General features: G+C 43.2%; 1 protein-coding gene across 1 annotated transcript in view; it reads left to right on the top strand.

Moving 5' to 3' along the window:
• The window catches only part of DRC11 (dynein regulatory complex subunit 11), a 118,514-nt gene that overhangs the window by 89,162 nt on the left and 11,477 nt on the right, over positions 1-17,875 (top strand). The window contains exons 16-18 of the mRNA XM_075711189.1: positions 7,968-8,054; positions 14,207-14,384; positions 17,636-17,874. Coding sequence (XP_075567304.1) covers positions 7,968-8,054; positions 14,207-14,384; positions 17,636-17,874 — 504 coding nt within the window. The remainder of the gene's footprint in view (positions 1-7,967; positions 8,055-14,206; positions 14,385-17,635; position 17,875) is intronic.

A 17,875-nucleotide genomic window follows, 5' to 3' on the forward strand; every position in this document is an offset into this window, starting at 1 on the left:
AAATTCTTTTTCCCCTCCTCCCTTATTTTGGGGAGGAGACTTGCAAGAGACATACCAGCCCTGATCCAAATGAGAGGCTTGTGTGTTACTCAAAGCAGGCACTTTAAATGTCATACGGAGGAAATGACTTCTCATACCAGAGCAGGAAAACACCAACATTTCAATCTGCTTATTCAAAGGAAATGTAAGGAAGATTAATATTGAATAGGAAAACTATTGAAAGAAGCTGCGAACACCAAGCCCAAGCACTTGTGTTCTCCACAAAGACATAGCAAAGCCTGCCAGGTCAGCTCTGCTTCAGAGTGAAAAGAGAGGATCTGCCTCTAATATAGAAGCACTTCCCAGCAGTCCCCAAAATAAAACTCGTCCTTCAAGCATGAGCCAGAACATGCTGGAAATATTTCAATTAAGCCACATTTTCCATGTATTGAGCCAGTCTGAACTCAGTGGAGCTCTCCACCAGCTTGTGCCAACCAATGCCTTTGACTCTGCTATGTTCCCATCAAGGCACAAAACACTGCTGCAGTACAACAGCTTATATAAAAGATGCAAAGAAGGATAGTGAAGGATGCGTAGAAACATAAAAACAAATCCAGAAAGGACCAAGAAGAGAGGGTAGAATGCATGACTCCATGACACAGAGGTGTAAAAATGCAGGTAGTTCATAAGGCTTAACTCCAAGGCAATAAAAGTGACAAGCAGAGGCCTTCCATTAGCAACCATAAGGCAGCCATCAGGTTAATCACTACCAGAGTGAGACAAGCCCTCTCAGGGTCCTTTACCAGGGCCACAACAGCACACAGAAACCATATTGTACAAAAAGCCACACATGGGAAAATGTTATTAGTGCAACACTGACCAGGCTAAAAGGTTGGGAAAGATGTGGCCAGGAGGAAATACCAGCGGAGAAGTCATGTATGTGTATCAACAGCTCAGCGTGTGCTGTGCAGCCGTCTCTACTGAACAAGGAGTTTTACAGAGCAGCAAGCTGCAGAAATATTTCAACACCATCACTGTTAGGGGACTCTGTTATCAGGCTATTTAGTTATACTACTTAGGAAGTCAGAGGTGACTATAAAACTGTTATACCCAAAAAGGAATACAATGGAGTTTAAGATTAAATTATATAATCCCAGCATTTAGAGGCAACATAATTTTGAAGTCTGTCATCAATTTTTTTCCACTGAATCAGGTTCATTTATTTGTAACCACCGCTGTGTTGTCATAGAATCATAGAATCATTTACGTTGGAAAAGACCTTTAAGATCATCCAGTCCAACCATTAACCTAACATTACCAAGTCCACACTAAACCAATCAAGGGTAGACTAGACTAAACCATGTCCCACAGTGCCACATCTACCCACTTTTTGAACACTTCCAGGGATGGTGACTCCACCACCTCTCTGCGCAGCCTGTTCCAATGCTTGACCACCCTTTCCGTAAAGAAATTTTTCCTAATTTCCAACCTAAACCTCCCCTGGCACAGCTTGAGCCCATTTCCTTTCGTCCTATCGCTAACTACATGGGAGAAGAGCCCAACACCCACCTCACTACAACCTCCTTTCAGGTAGTTGTAGAGAGCAATAAGGTCTCCCCTCAGCCTCCTCTTCTTCAGGCTAAACAATCCCAGTTCCCTCAGCCGTTCCCCATAAGGCCTGTGCTCCAGACCCTTCACCAGCTTTGTTGCCCTTCTCTGGACACGCTCCAGCACCTCAATGTCTTTCTTGTAGTGAGGGGCCCAAAACTGGACACAGTATTCCAGGTGCGGCCTCACCAGCACCGAGTACAGGGGAACAATCACCTCCCTGCTCCTGCTGGCCACAGTATTCCTGAGACAAGCCAGGATGCTGCTGGCCTTCTTGGCCACCTGGGCACACTGCTGGCTCATGTTCAGCCAGCTGTCAACCAACACCCCCAGGTCCTTTTTGGCCAGGCAGCTTTGCAGCCACTCTTCCCCAAGCCTGTAGCATTGCATGGGGTTGTTGTGACTGAAGTGCAGGACCCAGCACTTGGCCTTGTTGAACCTCATACAGTTGGCCTCACCCCATCGGTCCAGCCTGTCCAGGTCCCTCTGCAGGGCCATCCTACCCTAGAGCAGATCGACACTCCCACCCAGTCTGGTGTCATCTGCCAATGTCCCTTCAAATGGGCCATTTTTCTGGCAGTCTGAAGAACCAGGTACAGTTTACCCCAGTACATTGACAGAAGTCTCTGTGTATTTAGCATTTCCATGCCACACAAGACTTTTCCATTACATTGAAATTTGGGAACAGTACAATCAGCCTTTCTTCCAGGCATCCCAGAGCAATTCGTCTTGGTGCAGTGCAGCCTGCTAGAAGCCTAGACTTTTGAAGTGTTAAGTATCACCAGTACTCAAATACACAGTGTTATTTCTGTGACAAAGCAGCTTTACACTGTGTTACTCTAACGTCTAAAAAAAAAAAAAAAAAAAAAAAAAAGCATTGTGTTAGAAGACATACATCACGTATAGTGACATCAACACTATAGCACTGGAATATTTGCCTGGTAAGGCTCCCACAGATAAGGTCTAATCACAGGTTTCAGCACCTTGCTGCTTTAGCTGCTTCGAAGCATTTCTGTGAATATAAACTACAAAGTATTGAGCAGTTTTCAGTAACAACTTAAGCTTCCAGAAAAATCTTAGTCTTGGGCCTTTTAAAAAAGTTCCATCAAAGCCTTCAAGTCTGGAGGAGCCTTGTGCATGTGTGCCCTGCAAGAATCAAGTTTCTGTATTATCAAGTGTAACAATTTAACTGTTAAACTCTAGCTCTCAGGTTTGAAAAGTTTAACCCAAGGCTTTCAAAAATGCTGTTTGATCTTTGATAAATGTTGATAGAGAGCAGGAGGAGAAGGCTTTTTTCATACAGATTTTCCTGAAGAGCAAATCAAGCCTCTGTGACCCATCAGAGAGCGGTTTCCCACGCAAGTGGCTGATGGCTCGGTGCGGTATTAGAAGGGTTAAGGAGCCATCTGCTGGCAGCTCCGACAAATTGTTGAACACAGCAAAGCTAATAAAGTTTCAATTAGAAATTAATTATGTACAGTGCATTTAATTATCCATGGATTCAAACTGTCCGTGGATAATTCAAATGCAGCACTTTCACAGGGGATATACAGTCTGCTATGTATCTGCCAACAATTTAAATTAGATGCCGATGGATTCTGGGTGTCTCATCTGTCTTTAAAAAAAAAAAAAAAACAAAAACACCACCAAACCAAAAAGACAGCCAGGCCCAAACACAGTGTGTTGAATTTGGTCATATTAAATGTGTATCAACACCAGAAAAATATATGCAGGCCGGTTTATGCATTTAGATCATTGCCTCAAAACAGAAAGCACAGGAAGGTATCTCTAAGAAACAGACAAAACTGAGCTTATTCATTGTATTTCTACTTACTGGGTGGGGAAATAAAGGCTGCCAAAAAAGACAACTACAGGCGTGAAAACAGTGAGCACTCTTCCTTAAGAGTTAAAATGAAACTACAGTCTGATTAAAAACTTAAGGCTCCATTTTAGAGGGCTGCTAACCACAGAAGCTGTCTCTGAGCCAAATGGGGAAAATCCGCACATCCCCAACTGCAGTGGCCACACGGTAGGGACAACACAGTTGCCTTTGAAGTACACAAGCAGAGTTCAACCATTGCCAACAGCTTTTATAGCCTCTGTAACCTCCCCCACCCTTATTCCCCGTCACATGGCAGTACAGCATCAGACACACAGGTAGGGAGAATATATTGCAAAACAGCTACGCAGCTCCCCAGGCTTCATATAGCTGCATTACCTTGCAAAGCAAAAATACCGGAAGACTAGTATTCTCCTTACGAAGCAAATGCATAGCACCTCTTTAATTGTAAACACAAGCGAACTGGGGAGAAAGCAACAGCAGATCCCACAATGACAGAGTGTCAGGGTGGCAATGTATGGACGCAGCCTGTAAACTTGAGTAGACAGCATGCCACCAGCCCAGTCTTCACTCAGGGGAAAGGCAGGCTTCAATGGGAACAGTTTCCCACTGCCTCATCTCCCTCCTGACATCCTCTCCAGGCAAGCACAGAGCGGGAGGAAAAAATGGTTCTTATCATATGTTTTAGAAGGTAAAAGTCACCATCAGAAACATCAGAAAGCCCCAGCTGATAATCCATTCATTAGCGGTGCTGAGTTCAGTAGGGGTCTCCAAGTCATAGTTTCCACACATCACAATAGATTTCATAGTGGGTGCACAAACTGCAAATGCAGTTCTTTAAGAAGCTGTAGGGGTTTTTTTAGCAACTTAAACTACACCTTTATTTTTCTTCCCAAGTCTTAATTTTACAAAGAATGTCAGTTATCCCATCTCTGCTGTATAATCATGCTACCACATAACTCTTCTTTCACCACTTGTCTCCAAACCTGTTTTACAGACAGTCAGGAGCTAACTGAATTCACCTGCAAGTGCAAATCAGTAGGACTGACTTGCATTTTCTGCAGGTGTCTGAGCCCTTGACTTAGCAGGACACCCAGCAGAAAAACTCTGAATCTAAGGCTGCTGCACAGCTCAGTTCAATGAAAGCCACAACCCTGCCCTCTCAAATGTACCTTGCAGAGTGTGGGCAGGCTTAGGAATATGCCAAACAGAGCTCTGAAAATAGATAAATAGGAGATAGATTAAAAAAAAAACCTTAAAATGGCAGATATTATTGCTGTACGATTTTAATATGTCATTTCATTCCAGCTTGTATGCTCAATACACTGCTGGACTGAGAAGTTACCCCTGAAGTTGTACATGCACATAAACATTCACACAACTGCCTAGGTCCACACATCAGTTTCTACAGGTTTTTCATATTATCTTTCATGATATGATGTTTTTATTTTTTAACTCCTCATTATTAGTGCTAAACATTTGAGTTCCTGCCTTCCAACAAAAGAAAGAGCTCAGTTTTCCTCAATGAAGCTGTTCTGAGCTTGTGTGTTCTGACACACTGGAGGGAAGGGATGCCATCCAGAGGGACCTTGACAGGCTTGAGAGGTGGGCCTGTGCAAACCTCATGAAGTTCAACAAGGCCAAATGCAAGGTCCTACACATGGGTTGGGGCAATCCCAAGCACAAATACAGGCTGGGCGGAGAATGGATTGATAGCAGCCCTGAGGAGAAGGCCTTGGGGGTGTTGGTTGATGAGAAGCTCAACATGACCCAGCAATGTGCACTCACAGCCCAGAAAGTCAACTATATCCTGGGCTGCATCAAAAGAGGCATGATCAGTGGATTGAGGGAAGTGATTCTCCCCCTCTACTCCACTCTTCTAAGAGCCCACCTGGAGCACTGGATCCAGCTCTGTGGCCCTGTTGTAGTTTAACCACAGCTGGCAAGTAAGTATAGAACCACAGAATTGTTGAGGTTGGAAAAGACCTTTAAGATCATCAAGTCCAACCATTAACCTAACACTACCAAGTCCACCACTAAACCAATTAAGGGTAGAGTAGTAATTAATTTCATGTTTCCTGGTTTGGTGGCTGGACTGTTTTTTAATGAAAGTAAAACTAGAATAAAATCATCAAGGTTGGAAAGGACGTCTAAGATCATCAGTCCAACCGTCAACCGAACACCACCATGCCTACTAAACCATGTCCCAAAGTGCCACATCTGCACTTTTTTTTCAACACCTCTAGGAATGGTGACTCCACCACTTCCCTGGGCAGCCTATTCTAATGCTTCCAAAGCACCACAGAGCCGCTTGCTCACTCCTCCCTCGTGGAATGGGGGAGAGAATCGGAAGGGTAAGTGAGAAAAAAACTGTCTTTATCTCATCCCCTGAGTTAATAGGTAAAGCAAAAGCCACTCAAGCAAAGCAAAACAAGGAATTCAATCACAACTCCCCATTGGCAGGCAGGTGTTCAGCCATCTCCAGGAAAGCAGGGCTCCATCACACATAACGGTTACTTGGGAAGGCAAAACATCATCACTCTGAACTTCCCCTTTCTTCTTCTTCCCCCAGCTTTATATGCTGAGCATGATATCATATGGTGTGGGATATCCCTTTGTTCAGTTGGGGTCAGCTGTCCCCCCTCCCAACTTCTTGTGCACCCCCAGCCTACTCACTGGTGGGGTGGGGTGGGGTGAGAACCAGAAAAGGCCTTGACTCTGTGTAAGCGCTGCTCAGCAATAACTAAAACACCCCTGTGTTATCAACACTGTTTGCAGCACAAATCCAAAACATAGCCCCATACTAAGCTACTATGAAGAAAATTAACTCTATCCCAGCCAAAACCAGCACAGGACCCCACCATCAGAAGAATGTGGACCTGTTGGAGCAAGTCCAGAGGAAGGCCACAAAGATGAGTAGAGGGCTGGAGCACCTTTCCCATGAAGATGGGCTGAGAGAGTTGGGGTTGTTCAGCCTGGAGAAGAGAAGGCTCTGGGGAGACCTTATAGCAGCCTGCCAGTACCTAAATGGGGCCTACAAGAAAGCTGGAGTGGGATGTTTTACAAGGGCATGTAGTAATAGCACAAGGGATAATGGCTTTAAACTGAAAGAGGGTAGATTTAGATTAGATAAGGAAGAAACTCTTCACTATGAGGGTGGTGAGGCACTGGAACAGGTTGCCCAGAGAAGTTGCCATCCCTGCAAGTGTTCAAGGCCAGGTTGGATGGGGCTTTGAGCAACCTGGTGTAGTAGAAGATGTCCCTGCCCATGGCAGGGGGGTTGGAACTAGATGATCTTTAAGGTCCCTTCCAACCCAAACCATTCTATGATTCTAACTTGGAGATACCACTTGACATAGTCTAGGACTGACGAGTTACTGCAAATAGTCACATGCCAAAGATGGCATTGTTTCCACCTCACCCCATCAGCAGCAAAGCAGAGCAAACAAGTTTAACAACCCTCATCTACTATTCTTTTCCCCTATCTTCAATCCATTTTTACTGTACAGACGCACACTCACTTGGTGCTTTTGAAATGCATCCATAAAAATGAACTGTGGTGCTTTGAAGAAAGATGTTCATTACTTAATTCTTCCTGCACTGGCTGTCAATCAGACACTGAGCTTATGATATATACAACCTATCGATTTTGTAAGCTTCCTTCCAGGAAGCAGCAGTTTCAACTGGGAAGAAAAAAAAAAAAAAGCAGGACAGAAGAATGCAGTCTCTTTCTCATTACCCATTGACTTGAGCCATCACTTTTGTTGCTGAGCAAACTAGCACAGCTCTGAGAGCCACTGGAAAGTGATTAAAAATTTGGCAGCAGAATGTCTAAACCACTGGCGTTTCTATAGCAATAGGGAGAGTGCAAGATGTGGAAAAACCTGTAGCATTGCTGCCATCCTGCTGTGAACCAGAGGTATAGTGCCTCTGACTCTGGAGCCAGAAAACCCATTTGTAGAGACACCCCCCTGCCCCCCCCACCCCCCCAAATTTAACAGGTTCCATTTTAATTCTTGGGCTAACTACAAATTAAATGCTATTTTGTAAGCCAGAAGATTACATATCAGCCTGTTTTGCATAAAGATTAGAACCCTCGTTTCTCATGCAATAGCCATGTCTTGCCTGTCTCCCCATCTGTATTGCCCTTGGAAAACCAGGGAGGGATCCTACAAGCAGGGCAGCCAGTCTAAAGCTGCTGGTGGTCTGTTGTTTGCCATTGAACTTCAAGTCCAGGCTTCCTTTTGCAGAACTGCAACTGAATTTGGGTTGAGAAATTAAAGATAAGCATAGCAGTCAAAATGATCCAATTTGTGTTGGGTTCTTAATGTTAGATTCCTAACTAGAAACAGTTTGATTTGCCAAGGCTGCTGAGCAGAGCCAGTGCTATCCGTGAGTGCTGAACATTTGTGGAAAAAAATAAACCAGGCTAATTTTAACTGCTGAAATATGGATTCAAAAGCATAACTATAAGTACACAGGTATGAAACTGCAGCCATTTTATTCAACTTCATGCTTTCTCTCCCCCATTTTCTCTTAGGTGGCTAAGCAATTGCAGCCTTCAGTTGTGTGGATTGGAGACACAGAAAAAGTATTTTCTAAAGCAGTGCTGAAGGCTGAAGAAGAGGTGAGTTGCTCCTTTTTTATTCCAGTGCAGATAATTTCTCCTGTTGCATTGCAGCCAACACAAAAGAGCAAGTATATTTCTTAGCTTAGCACATACCAGTATGACCAGACCTGCTAAAGCTTGCTTGATAATAGCTTGTCTCACTAACATTTTTTTCTTTTAAGAGAGTCTTGTGACTTCTTAAGAGCCCCCAAGAGGTCACATTTCTCTCCTACACACCTATACTTGCTTTATTTAAAAATAGTCCAGTCACTGCTCATCAGTGCACTGAAAAGTAGAAAAGAATAATGGAGAATTTCAAAATATGAGGCAAGAAACTAAAAGTTAAGATGAGCTTAAATTGTTCAGCTCTATTAATTTGAGAAATTGGATGGAGCCAAAGTGAACAATAAAGTAACAAGGATAAGTTTCCACTGTGAAAACAAAGAGCCTATGTTAAATAGTTATGTTTACAGATTATTTTCTTTGGGCTCCCAGGAGTCCTATTGCCATTGCTTCCATTCCTTCCTCTCTTGTGTAGCATCCCCACTAGAAAGAAAATTAAACCACTGCCCAATAGGCACAGCAATTCAACCATTGCAGCAGAGAGCAATTCACCTGAAATCCTGATTAGATTCATGCTGTTTGAAAAATATTTTACTTTTAGAGCTCCATGTGAAAAATTAAACCTTTTTTCTTAAGGTGAGTCCTGTGCCTTTAGGCTGTGGGATGGACATAAACCTGTATTTTAGAAGATCAATGAAGCATCACCTTGGATGAGGGCTGTATGAGCTGATGGGTGTGCAGTGGTTGATGCCCTCTAGTGGTCCCCACACCAAAAGGGAACCTTTCTCTTGGGCTCCAACCTTGACAGCAAGTGCAGATGGGGATTAAAAATAAGAATAGGGGCCAAAGATTACCCAGAGTAGTCATGATCTTTGTCTGCTTTGACAGCCACCAGTGTGGAAAAATTTCTCACCCTGCCCACCTCAGAGTTGGTGGTATCACCTTTGCCCCTGCTATCGCATCCCAAGACATGTGGGCATTTAACAAGAGGTCTCTTGTGTTCTTGGTGGGAGTGAATGGCTCCAGGCTTGAAATCACTCATGTCCGAGATGGTTCACAGCATAACCAATACTTGGAGCCAGAGAGCATGGAACAGGAGGGACAGGCAGTCTGGGGAGTCTTCCTTAGGAGCGCTAGAATTTTGGAGAAGATGAGCCAAGCTCAGCCCTCAGAAGCTAAGAGTGAGTGGAATTCACTTTGCTCATCCCAGCATGACATTTCTGGCACCATGACTGAGAACCTTGTAAAAAGAAGCCTTAAATTCTTCCAATACCCACTAGAAAAGTAGTCTCTTTCCAGTCCTTCCCCAAAGGACGCAAAGCAGTCAAATAGCAAACATGTTATGGTAAATCCAGTTGCCAAGGATGATGTGCAAGCAGTTCAGGCACTCATAGTTAAACAAATAGGAGTCACCTTCACAATTCACCCCACTTTTCTCCAGCTCAGGTCCACATGATAGTTGAAATCATAGCTTGCCTCTTCAACAGCCTTTCTTGCTACTGGCACATTTTCTTCAAAGTGGAGGAGATATTATTAGCTTTCAGGACATATCCCTGAAATGTGTGCACTATGGACACACATTAGTTTCACAAGCATGACAGGAGCTGCTGACACATAAATGCCAGTCTGGCTTAATAGGCTTAACATGAGTGGAGTGTTTAGCTTGGTCTCTGATGCTAGTACAATGATTTAAAGTTTTAAAATTAAGATTCCTGCAAGCTGAGCAATGACCACTTCTTGTAACCAGCTCTAGATCAGTGGGAATCCATGAAAGTCATTTGTCACCCAAAAAATGATGTTCTAAATGCTGGCGATAAATTAGGATTTATTTTCACAAATAAGGGGTGAAATAGGATTCAGACAATTGTTTTAAAAATTCTCTGCATCTCCCAATAGAGTCAGTTTTTCCAGCAGAAAACATACTGCAAGCCCAGAAAACACCATGTCTCACTTCAAGCAACTATTATCTTCTATCAGTCTTTTCAACGAGATGGGATTCCTCTACCCCCCCACCTCCAAACCTAAAATAACTTGATAACTCTCACTTTTCTAGCAATATTGATGTCTCGAAACATCGTAGAGAACATTTGCACTTCCTTCCAATACACATGAAGAAGAGGAAAGTTTGAAGCCTATGAGTAGCAACAGATACATAAATCACAGAGTGTAATTTAGCCAACATAAAGTGTGTTAAAATCAAAGTAAATCCACATTTCAGTCATTGCTGTGACCAGATCTCCCTGACAGAGCAAAGGTGGCAAAGTTGGCTAAAAGTTCCAAGGTAGATACATAACAACAGCTTGTTTAATGATCAGAGAAGTCAAGTTCATTACCAAAAGCTTCCCAACAAGGGAATAACAAAGTTTGGATAAGAGCTTGTGATTTGAAGTCATGCCCTCAGACAGCAAACATACTGTTTGAGCATGGGGAGAGACACATACTTGCTTTTGGAGCAAGAGAAAAGCCAAAACTTCTCCTTTGCTTCAGGGCAGACCTACTGTGCTTACAAGACACATTCTTCAGGAGCAAGTGCAGGCATCCCACTCTCCTGGGAGTGTTGGGTGCATAGGCACAACAAGGAGGAGATTAAAAGATGGCAGCTGGCATTCAATGATGGCCATAGGAATAGTTCATCCAAGAGCAAAAACATGAGCTGGATGTATCATCCTGGCAAGCAACATGTCCATGCTCCAGAGTTGGACCTAAGCCCTAGTGCCAAGACATGCTCAACTCCTTATCATGATTAAGCGATTGGCAAACTTGGGAAGATGCACAGTATGACCATGAGAATAAAAAGAATGAGAAAACAGACATATTGTAATTAAGAAAAGTTTAGCTAGAAAATAACTGTGTGACTCTACCCCAAGACTTTGAGGATTTCTTATTGATTTCCCAATTTCCCCTCCTCTGTAGCTTTCGCTCCAAAGAACAGAGCTTTGTCTCCTTTCTGCCAGCTGTCTGCAGACGACAGAAAAATTGGATCACAAATATCGTACATATGGTGTAGATTCATAGGTGTTTATTATTGCCTTTCAACTGAGAAGGTTTGTAGGACATTGTTTCTTCCTCATTGACATTAAGGAAGACTGGGTTGAAGTTTAGGCTCAAGTTTCTCAGGGAGCTGCCTACTATGTAATAAAAAAATTACAACATGATCTAGAGTAAGATTTTTCAAGTGAGTGGGGGTAACTTGGATGTTAAGTCTCAATCATCAGGGACAGGGGAACACAACAGAGCTGGCAGATCTTTAAGGACACCTTCCATAGAGCGCAAGAGCTATCAGTCCCCAAGTGTAAGAAATCAGGCAAGGAAGGGAAGAGACCAGCATGGCTGAGTTGAGACCTGCTGGTCAAACTAAAGAGCAAGAATGAACTGCACAGGCAGTGGAAGCAGGGACAGGTGTCCTGAGAAGAGTACAGAGAAACTGCCCGGTTGTGTAGGGAGGGGGTCAGGAAGGCCAAGGCGCAGCTGGAGCTGAATTTGGCAAGGGATGTAAAGAATAACAAGAAGGGCTTCTACAGGTATGTCAACCAGAAAAGGAAGGTTCAAGAAAGCGTACCCCCCAATGAACAAGAATGGCGACCTTGTATCAACGGACGAGGAGAAGGCTGAGGTACTCAACAACTTCTTTGCCTCAGTCTTCACTGGCAACCTCTCTCCTCACCCCTCCCAAATCGATGGGCCAAAAGATGGGGAGCAGGGGAGTAAAGCCCCTCCCACTGTAAGGGAAGATCAAGTTCAAGACCACCTGAGGAACCTGAACGTACGCAAGTCTATGGGACCTGATGAGATGCACCCCAGGGTCCTGAGGGAATTGGCCAATGTAGTTGCCAAGCCACTCTCCTTGATATTTGAAAAGTCATGGCAGTCAGGTGGAGTCCCTGCTGACTGGAAAAAGGGGAACGTTTTGCCCATTTTTAAAAAGGGAAGAAAGGAGGACCCTGGGAACTACCGACCTGTCAGCCTCACCTCTATGCCTGGGAAGATCACGGAGCAGATCCTCCTAGAAGATATGCTCAAGCACATGGAGGACAGGGAGGTGATTTGAGACAGCCAGCACGACTTCACCAAGGGCAAGTCCTGCCTGACCAACCTAGTGGCTTTCTATGAAGGAGTGACTGCATCAATGGACAAGGGAAAAACAATGGATGTCATCTACTTAGACTTTTGTAAAGCATTCGACACAGTCCCCCACAACATCCTTCTCTCTAAATTGGAGAGATATGGGTTTGATGGGTGGACTGTTCGGTGGATAAGGAATTGGTCAGATGGTCGCATCCAGAGGGTCGTGGTCAATGGCTCGATGTCCACATGGAGACCAGTGACAAGTGGAGTCCCTCAGGGGTCCGTACTGGGACCGGTGCTATTTATCTTCTTCTGCTATTTATCTTCATCAATGACAGTGGGATTGAGTGCACCCTCAGAAAGTTTGCAGGTGACACCAAGCTGAGAGGTGCGGTTGACACGCCAGGAGGACGAGATGTCATCCAAAGGGACCTGGACAAGCTGGAGAGGTGCACCTGTGTGAACCTCATGAGGTTCAACAAGGCCAAATGCAAGGTCCTGCACCTGGGACGGGGAAACCCCTGATATCAATACAGGCTGGGGGATGAAGGGATTGAGAGCAGCCCTGCGGAGAAGGACTTGGGTGTACTGGTAGATGAAAAGCTGGAAATGAGCCGGCAATGTGCGCTTGCAGCCCAGAAAGCCAACCGTATCCTGGGCTGCATCAAAAGCAGCGTGGCCAGCAGGTTGAGGGAGATGATTCTGCCCCTCTACTCTGCTCTGGTGAGACCTCACGTGGAGTACTGCGTCCAGCTCTGGGGCCCTCAGCACAAGAAGAACATGGACCTGTTGGAGCGGGTCCAGAAGAGGGCCACCAAAATGATCCGAGGGCTGGAGCACCTCTCCTACGAGGACAGGCTGAGAGAGTTGGGGTTGTTCAGCCTGGAGAAGAGAAGGCTGCGGGGAGACCTTATTGCGGCCTTCCAGTACTTAAAGGGGGCCTACAGGAAGGATGGGGAGAATCTTTTTAGCAAGGCCTGTTGTGACAGGACAAGGAATAATGGGTTTAAACTAAAGAAAAATAGATTTAGACTAGACATAAGAAAGAAATGTTTTACAATGAGGGTGGTGAAGCACTGGAACAGGTTGCCCAGAGAGGTAGTGGAGGCCCCATCCCTAGAAACATTCAAGGTCAGGTTGGACGGGGCTCTGAGCAACCTGATCTAGTTAAAGCTGTCCCTGCTCACTGCAGGGGGGTTGGGCTAGATGACCTCTAAAGGTCCCTTCCAACCCAAAGCATTCTATGATGTCTGAGAAGAGGCTTACAAGTCATTAGCCTTCTCTGAATACAATACACTATCCTGAGTTATTCACTTATAGCTTTATTAACAGTAGAGTGACACCACAGCAATTTGATTACACTTTTCCACCAATATTCACTTGAACATTATCAAACATAACTATCCAAAACCAGGTTTTGCTTGATACTCATCTGTTCTGTAAATAGTAGTTAAATATTTGTTATAAAGTCAAATAGTAAATTATTGCAAAGAAATGAACCTGAGTTCAAAGAGCTTGTGTTCTCAGGTTAGAGCCTCAGCAAGCTAAAAATCACAGCAAAAATTAGGGAGTGTATTTTTCACATTTAAACCATGCGTAGGAGTTGGTAGATCATAACTTCTGAGAGCTGGGAGGATTCTGCACCAGGTTACATGCTCTGGCAATTTTCCTATCTGTTAAGGTTCATCAGGTATGCAGGTCCAAGCAATATTTCTCCTTGAACTGGAAATCAGGATTTCCTTATTTAAATGAGTTGTTTCCTTCCTGCTTTTAATAACAGGACCAGCAAATTCAATAGTGGAAGGCACTAGCACAAACCCACAAACACATAAGCAGAAATCAAGTCTTTACCTAAATTTCAGAAGACAGAGGCTTTCTACCTAGGTTGAGCATCTAGTCTGCTTATAATAAGTGCAACTATACTACTAAAAAGCAGAAACTCCTGTTGTATATAGCATGCCTACAACTTCACCTCATTAACTCTAAACTGTCAGCATTGGTAAGAACTCTTTCCTCCTTGTATTTACATGTATGCACTGAAGATGAACCCAAAACGACTGGAAAAGATCCTCCCCAAATTCCTTAAGGCTTTGAAAGCACAGGACAGAGTGCTGCTAGTGGGAACCACCAACCGTCCCTTCGACGCTAATCTTAAACCTTTCTGCAAAGTCTACCAAAAAATTATTCTGATTCCTAGGCCTGACTACGCTTCAAGATTTGGCAAGTATTTCAATCAAATTCCATTGATTACTACTGTTTAAAATCCATGCTTATTGTCTGGTTATCATCAGAACTGACTTTAACCTCAATTTGTACCCCAGGTATGAATTTTCAATTTATTTCAGTATTGCCTAAATTTTCAATTCCTGATGCAGGCTACCCCAAAGATCAGATAATAAAAGTGGAAGTTGGGAGAAGGGTTTAAAATACTGTTCTGCGGTGATTAGCATTTCTTCATGAGTTGCTTAGCATGCACTGTGTTCATACCAAGCTGGTTTTTCACTGTAGGAAGGATAAGATCCTATTTCAATACACACTTTCTATTTTAAGCTTTTCTTTTTACAGAAGGATTCTGAATTTCTGTTATTCCTATCCCATTTACATACTCCAAACAATACACTTCAGGGCCTCTCCATAAACAGAACCATGTCTGGAGAATTGAGAGTTTTGTCACTATCAAATTCCACTTTTGTACTTACAGATCATGAGAGAAATTGTAGAATCGTCCACAATTTTTCATGCCTAGTCTATCAAGTGGTGATAGACAAGCCCTCCCATACTCTGACAAATTCATTGAGGACCCGGTATGCTGACAGTCAAAGCTTGTAATGAAAAACCTGTTTTATTAGACAAATTTATATGGGTAGAAAGAAGACAAGATTTCAAGCATGCAAGTTTGTTTTCACATTTGAATAACCTTGAAGGCTGCAACAGCTCAGTATTGACTATGAAGAAATGCTCCCAATTAAGCATCATAATGTGAATAAATTACTGAAAAAAAAAAAAAAAGGTAGTTTGTCCACATCCGTCAGAATTGGTTGGTAGAAGGACTTTTGTTTGCAGAAGTATAATTTTTTTTCCTGTGGTTTAATCACAGATATCATGTGGTTTAATACACTTTTCTGGGTACTAAGGAGTCTGATGTGGTGACTCATAAGCAGAAGGGCTGTTTCAGTTCAGTCTAAAGATAATGTGGAAAAAAGGTTTGGGGCTATTCAGAATGGCACCAAACACTGAGTTAGGACTCAAGGGTGTGTTTCTTCTACCAGCAGCTCCTAGCATGAGTGTCCCTATTGGTCACCATATCAGTGAAAACAGACTGCCTCCATGCCACTAATCTCTGCTGGATCATGTCCCAGAAGAAGAGTAATAAAGGAAACTACATTCAGTTCAAGGATCTTGCTACACCATTGTGCCTTGACTACAATTTTGCTCTGCATAGTCACCTTATTAGAAAAAAAGCATGCAACTGTATTGTGAAGTCCAGTTTATGCTGCCTTTCATGGAGGCAGCCAAGGTACTGAGATGATGCATGTTTGGGCAAGCTCAAGACAGGTTTTGACTGCCTAGCACATTGTAAATCTCTCCCACATACAATAATTTTCATAGTGTGGATGGGAAATGATCTCTAAGCAAGCTAACATGTGTTTCATGTTATGTTACAGCTCTGATAAATTGCTAACAGATAAGGGACATGAATAAGACCTAGAGAAAGGAGGTGATAGCAGCTGAATTTAGCTGTGTTCACTTCTGGGGACTGAACCATCGCATTCTGGTATTCTTACCACTAATTCGGAGTCAAAAAAAGGGCCAGCCAAAGGGATTTCAGCTGCAGACTTCAGAATGCCCCGGAAAGTTAACTCTTGGCATTTTAAAGCAGATTAAACTTGTAGCTTTACTTCTTTGGCATTGTCCCATTTAAGACGTTGCCAGGTTTGTTCTTTAGCTTCAGCCTTCCCTCGAGTTCAATGGAAATACGATCTTTGCAGTACAGAGCACTCAGCTTCCAGTCTTGACAATTTTCAGTGCCTGACACCCAATTTGGGAACTAAAGAAATTTGTTTTGACAAAAAAGCCATGACATAACAAGTATTTGTAGCCACAGTGCACAAGCTACCTGTCTGCTACAATCCTCCATTTTGTTACAAACCAGACTATTCCAATCTATGCATGATGGAAACAACAAACATACAATGGAAATCATTGAACTGGGAGATTCATGATCCTGTACTGGTTTCTTGCTATTAATCACCCAGCAAGTCAGTATCTCGTATTATGCATGATCCTACCTCAATAGAAGCTGTGGCACACAATATATGGCTGTACAGAAGTAGTGCTCACTGTTGTGCACATCAATTCCTCTTTTATGAATTAGTGATTCAGCCAATATTATTGAGCATAGTTATAATTCAAGTAGAAGATCACAATTTGCCAGAGTGAAAAATGTAGTACGAAGTTGTCAATAGTTATGGGCACAAGTCCATAGTATCGACATTACAATCGAAGCAAGAGTAAGGCAGGTTTTCTCCAGGACATTACTGCCCCAACATCCGGTACCATTAACTTTCCGCCCAACTTTTTCATACTACATATAAGCATTCAAACACAGGATACTCAAACCACAAATTGTCTGTCTCATTCAAGAACCTTTTTAATCTCTATGGATAAAACTTCTTATTTTTTTTCCAAGTGTTCTCACATAGGGCTTTAAAGGAAAGCATGGTGAGATGGCATGAAAGTTTTACTGAGTTTCTCTGAGACAGACTGTTACTTTACAGAGGATAAAACAAAACCATTTATTACTCCTATTAATTCGGGGTTTTTTGGAAGCAAAATCTCAGGCACTTCACAAACATAAAAAAATCTTCATGCCACAGAGGTTCACAGCTAGAAGATACAAACAGGTTCACCATTTAACAACTGAGCAAAATGCCAATCACAGAAATGTACACTTGGCCTTTGCAACATGTGCCTGCATAGCTGGAAGCCTTTGGCTTCCAAACCAGACATTGAGTCCCCATAGCAGCCCTCACTTCAGCAGGAGTAACCTGTGATCAGGGTCATGGAAATAAAAACAGGCTGTTAATATAGGTACTTAAGTCTACACACCAAAATGGGAACATTCTGGACGGGTTCTCTTTCTGTGTATACACCTAGGCATATTTCAGTAGTTCTTTCCATTTTTACACACATATCTACCTCAATGTTATGTGCCCTTAATGATTTTTTTGAAAGAACTGACTGGTAGCCAATAAATGATCACTAATGGTTTAAGAACAGACGTGCCCAAAGGCCTCTATGCTACAAATCTGTAGATGAAAGAAATGGCAAACAAGAAAAATTTGTATCTTGGCTTTCCTAACCTATACACCTTATTTTCCTGTTTCAATTTTAAAATGCAAAAATATTTCTCCTGCTTTCCTTATTGCATGGCTTTGGCGTTCTCTCTTTTTCTGGATCCTGATGAACAGTATTATGGAAACACATCATCCTGCAGAATGGTGGAGCGATCACCAACTTGCTGAACATAAGCTGCCTAGCAAAGGTGTCTGATGGTTTCACCCAAGGACACATTGTCCAGGTGGTGCAAGCTGTCCTGAGTGAGCTACGCCTCCTGCAGATGACCAGGAAGCCACTGAGGACTGCCGAGTTCATGACTTCTCTGGCCAGACAGGACCCAGTGTACAAAGAGGAGGAAGAAACATTTAAGG

The sequence above is a fragment of the Pelecanus crispus genome, chromosome 5 (assembly GCF_030463565.1).
Source record: "Pelecanus crispus isolate bPelCri1 chromosome 5, bPelCri1.pri, whole genome shotgun sequence".
Classification (NCBI taxonomy): Eukaryota; Metazoa; Chordata; class Aves; order Pelecaniformes; family Pelecanidae; genus Pelecanus; species Pelecanus crispus.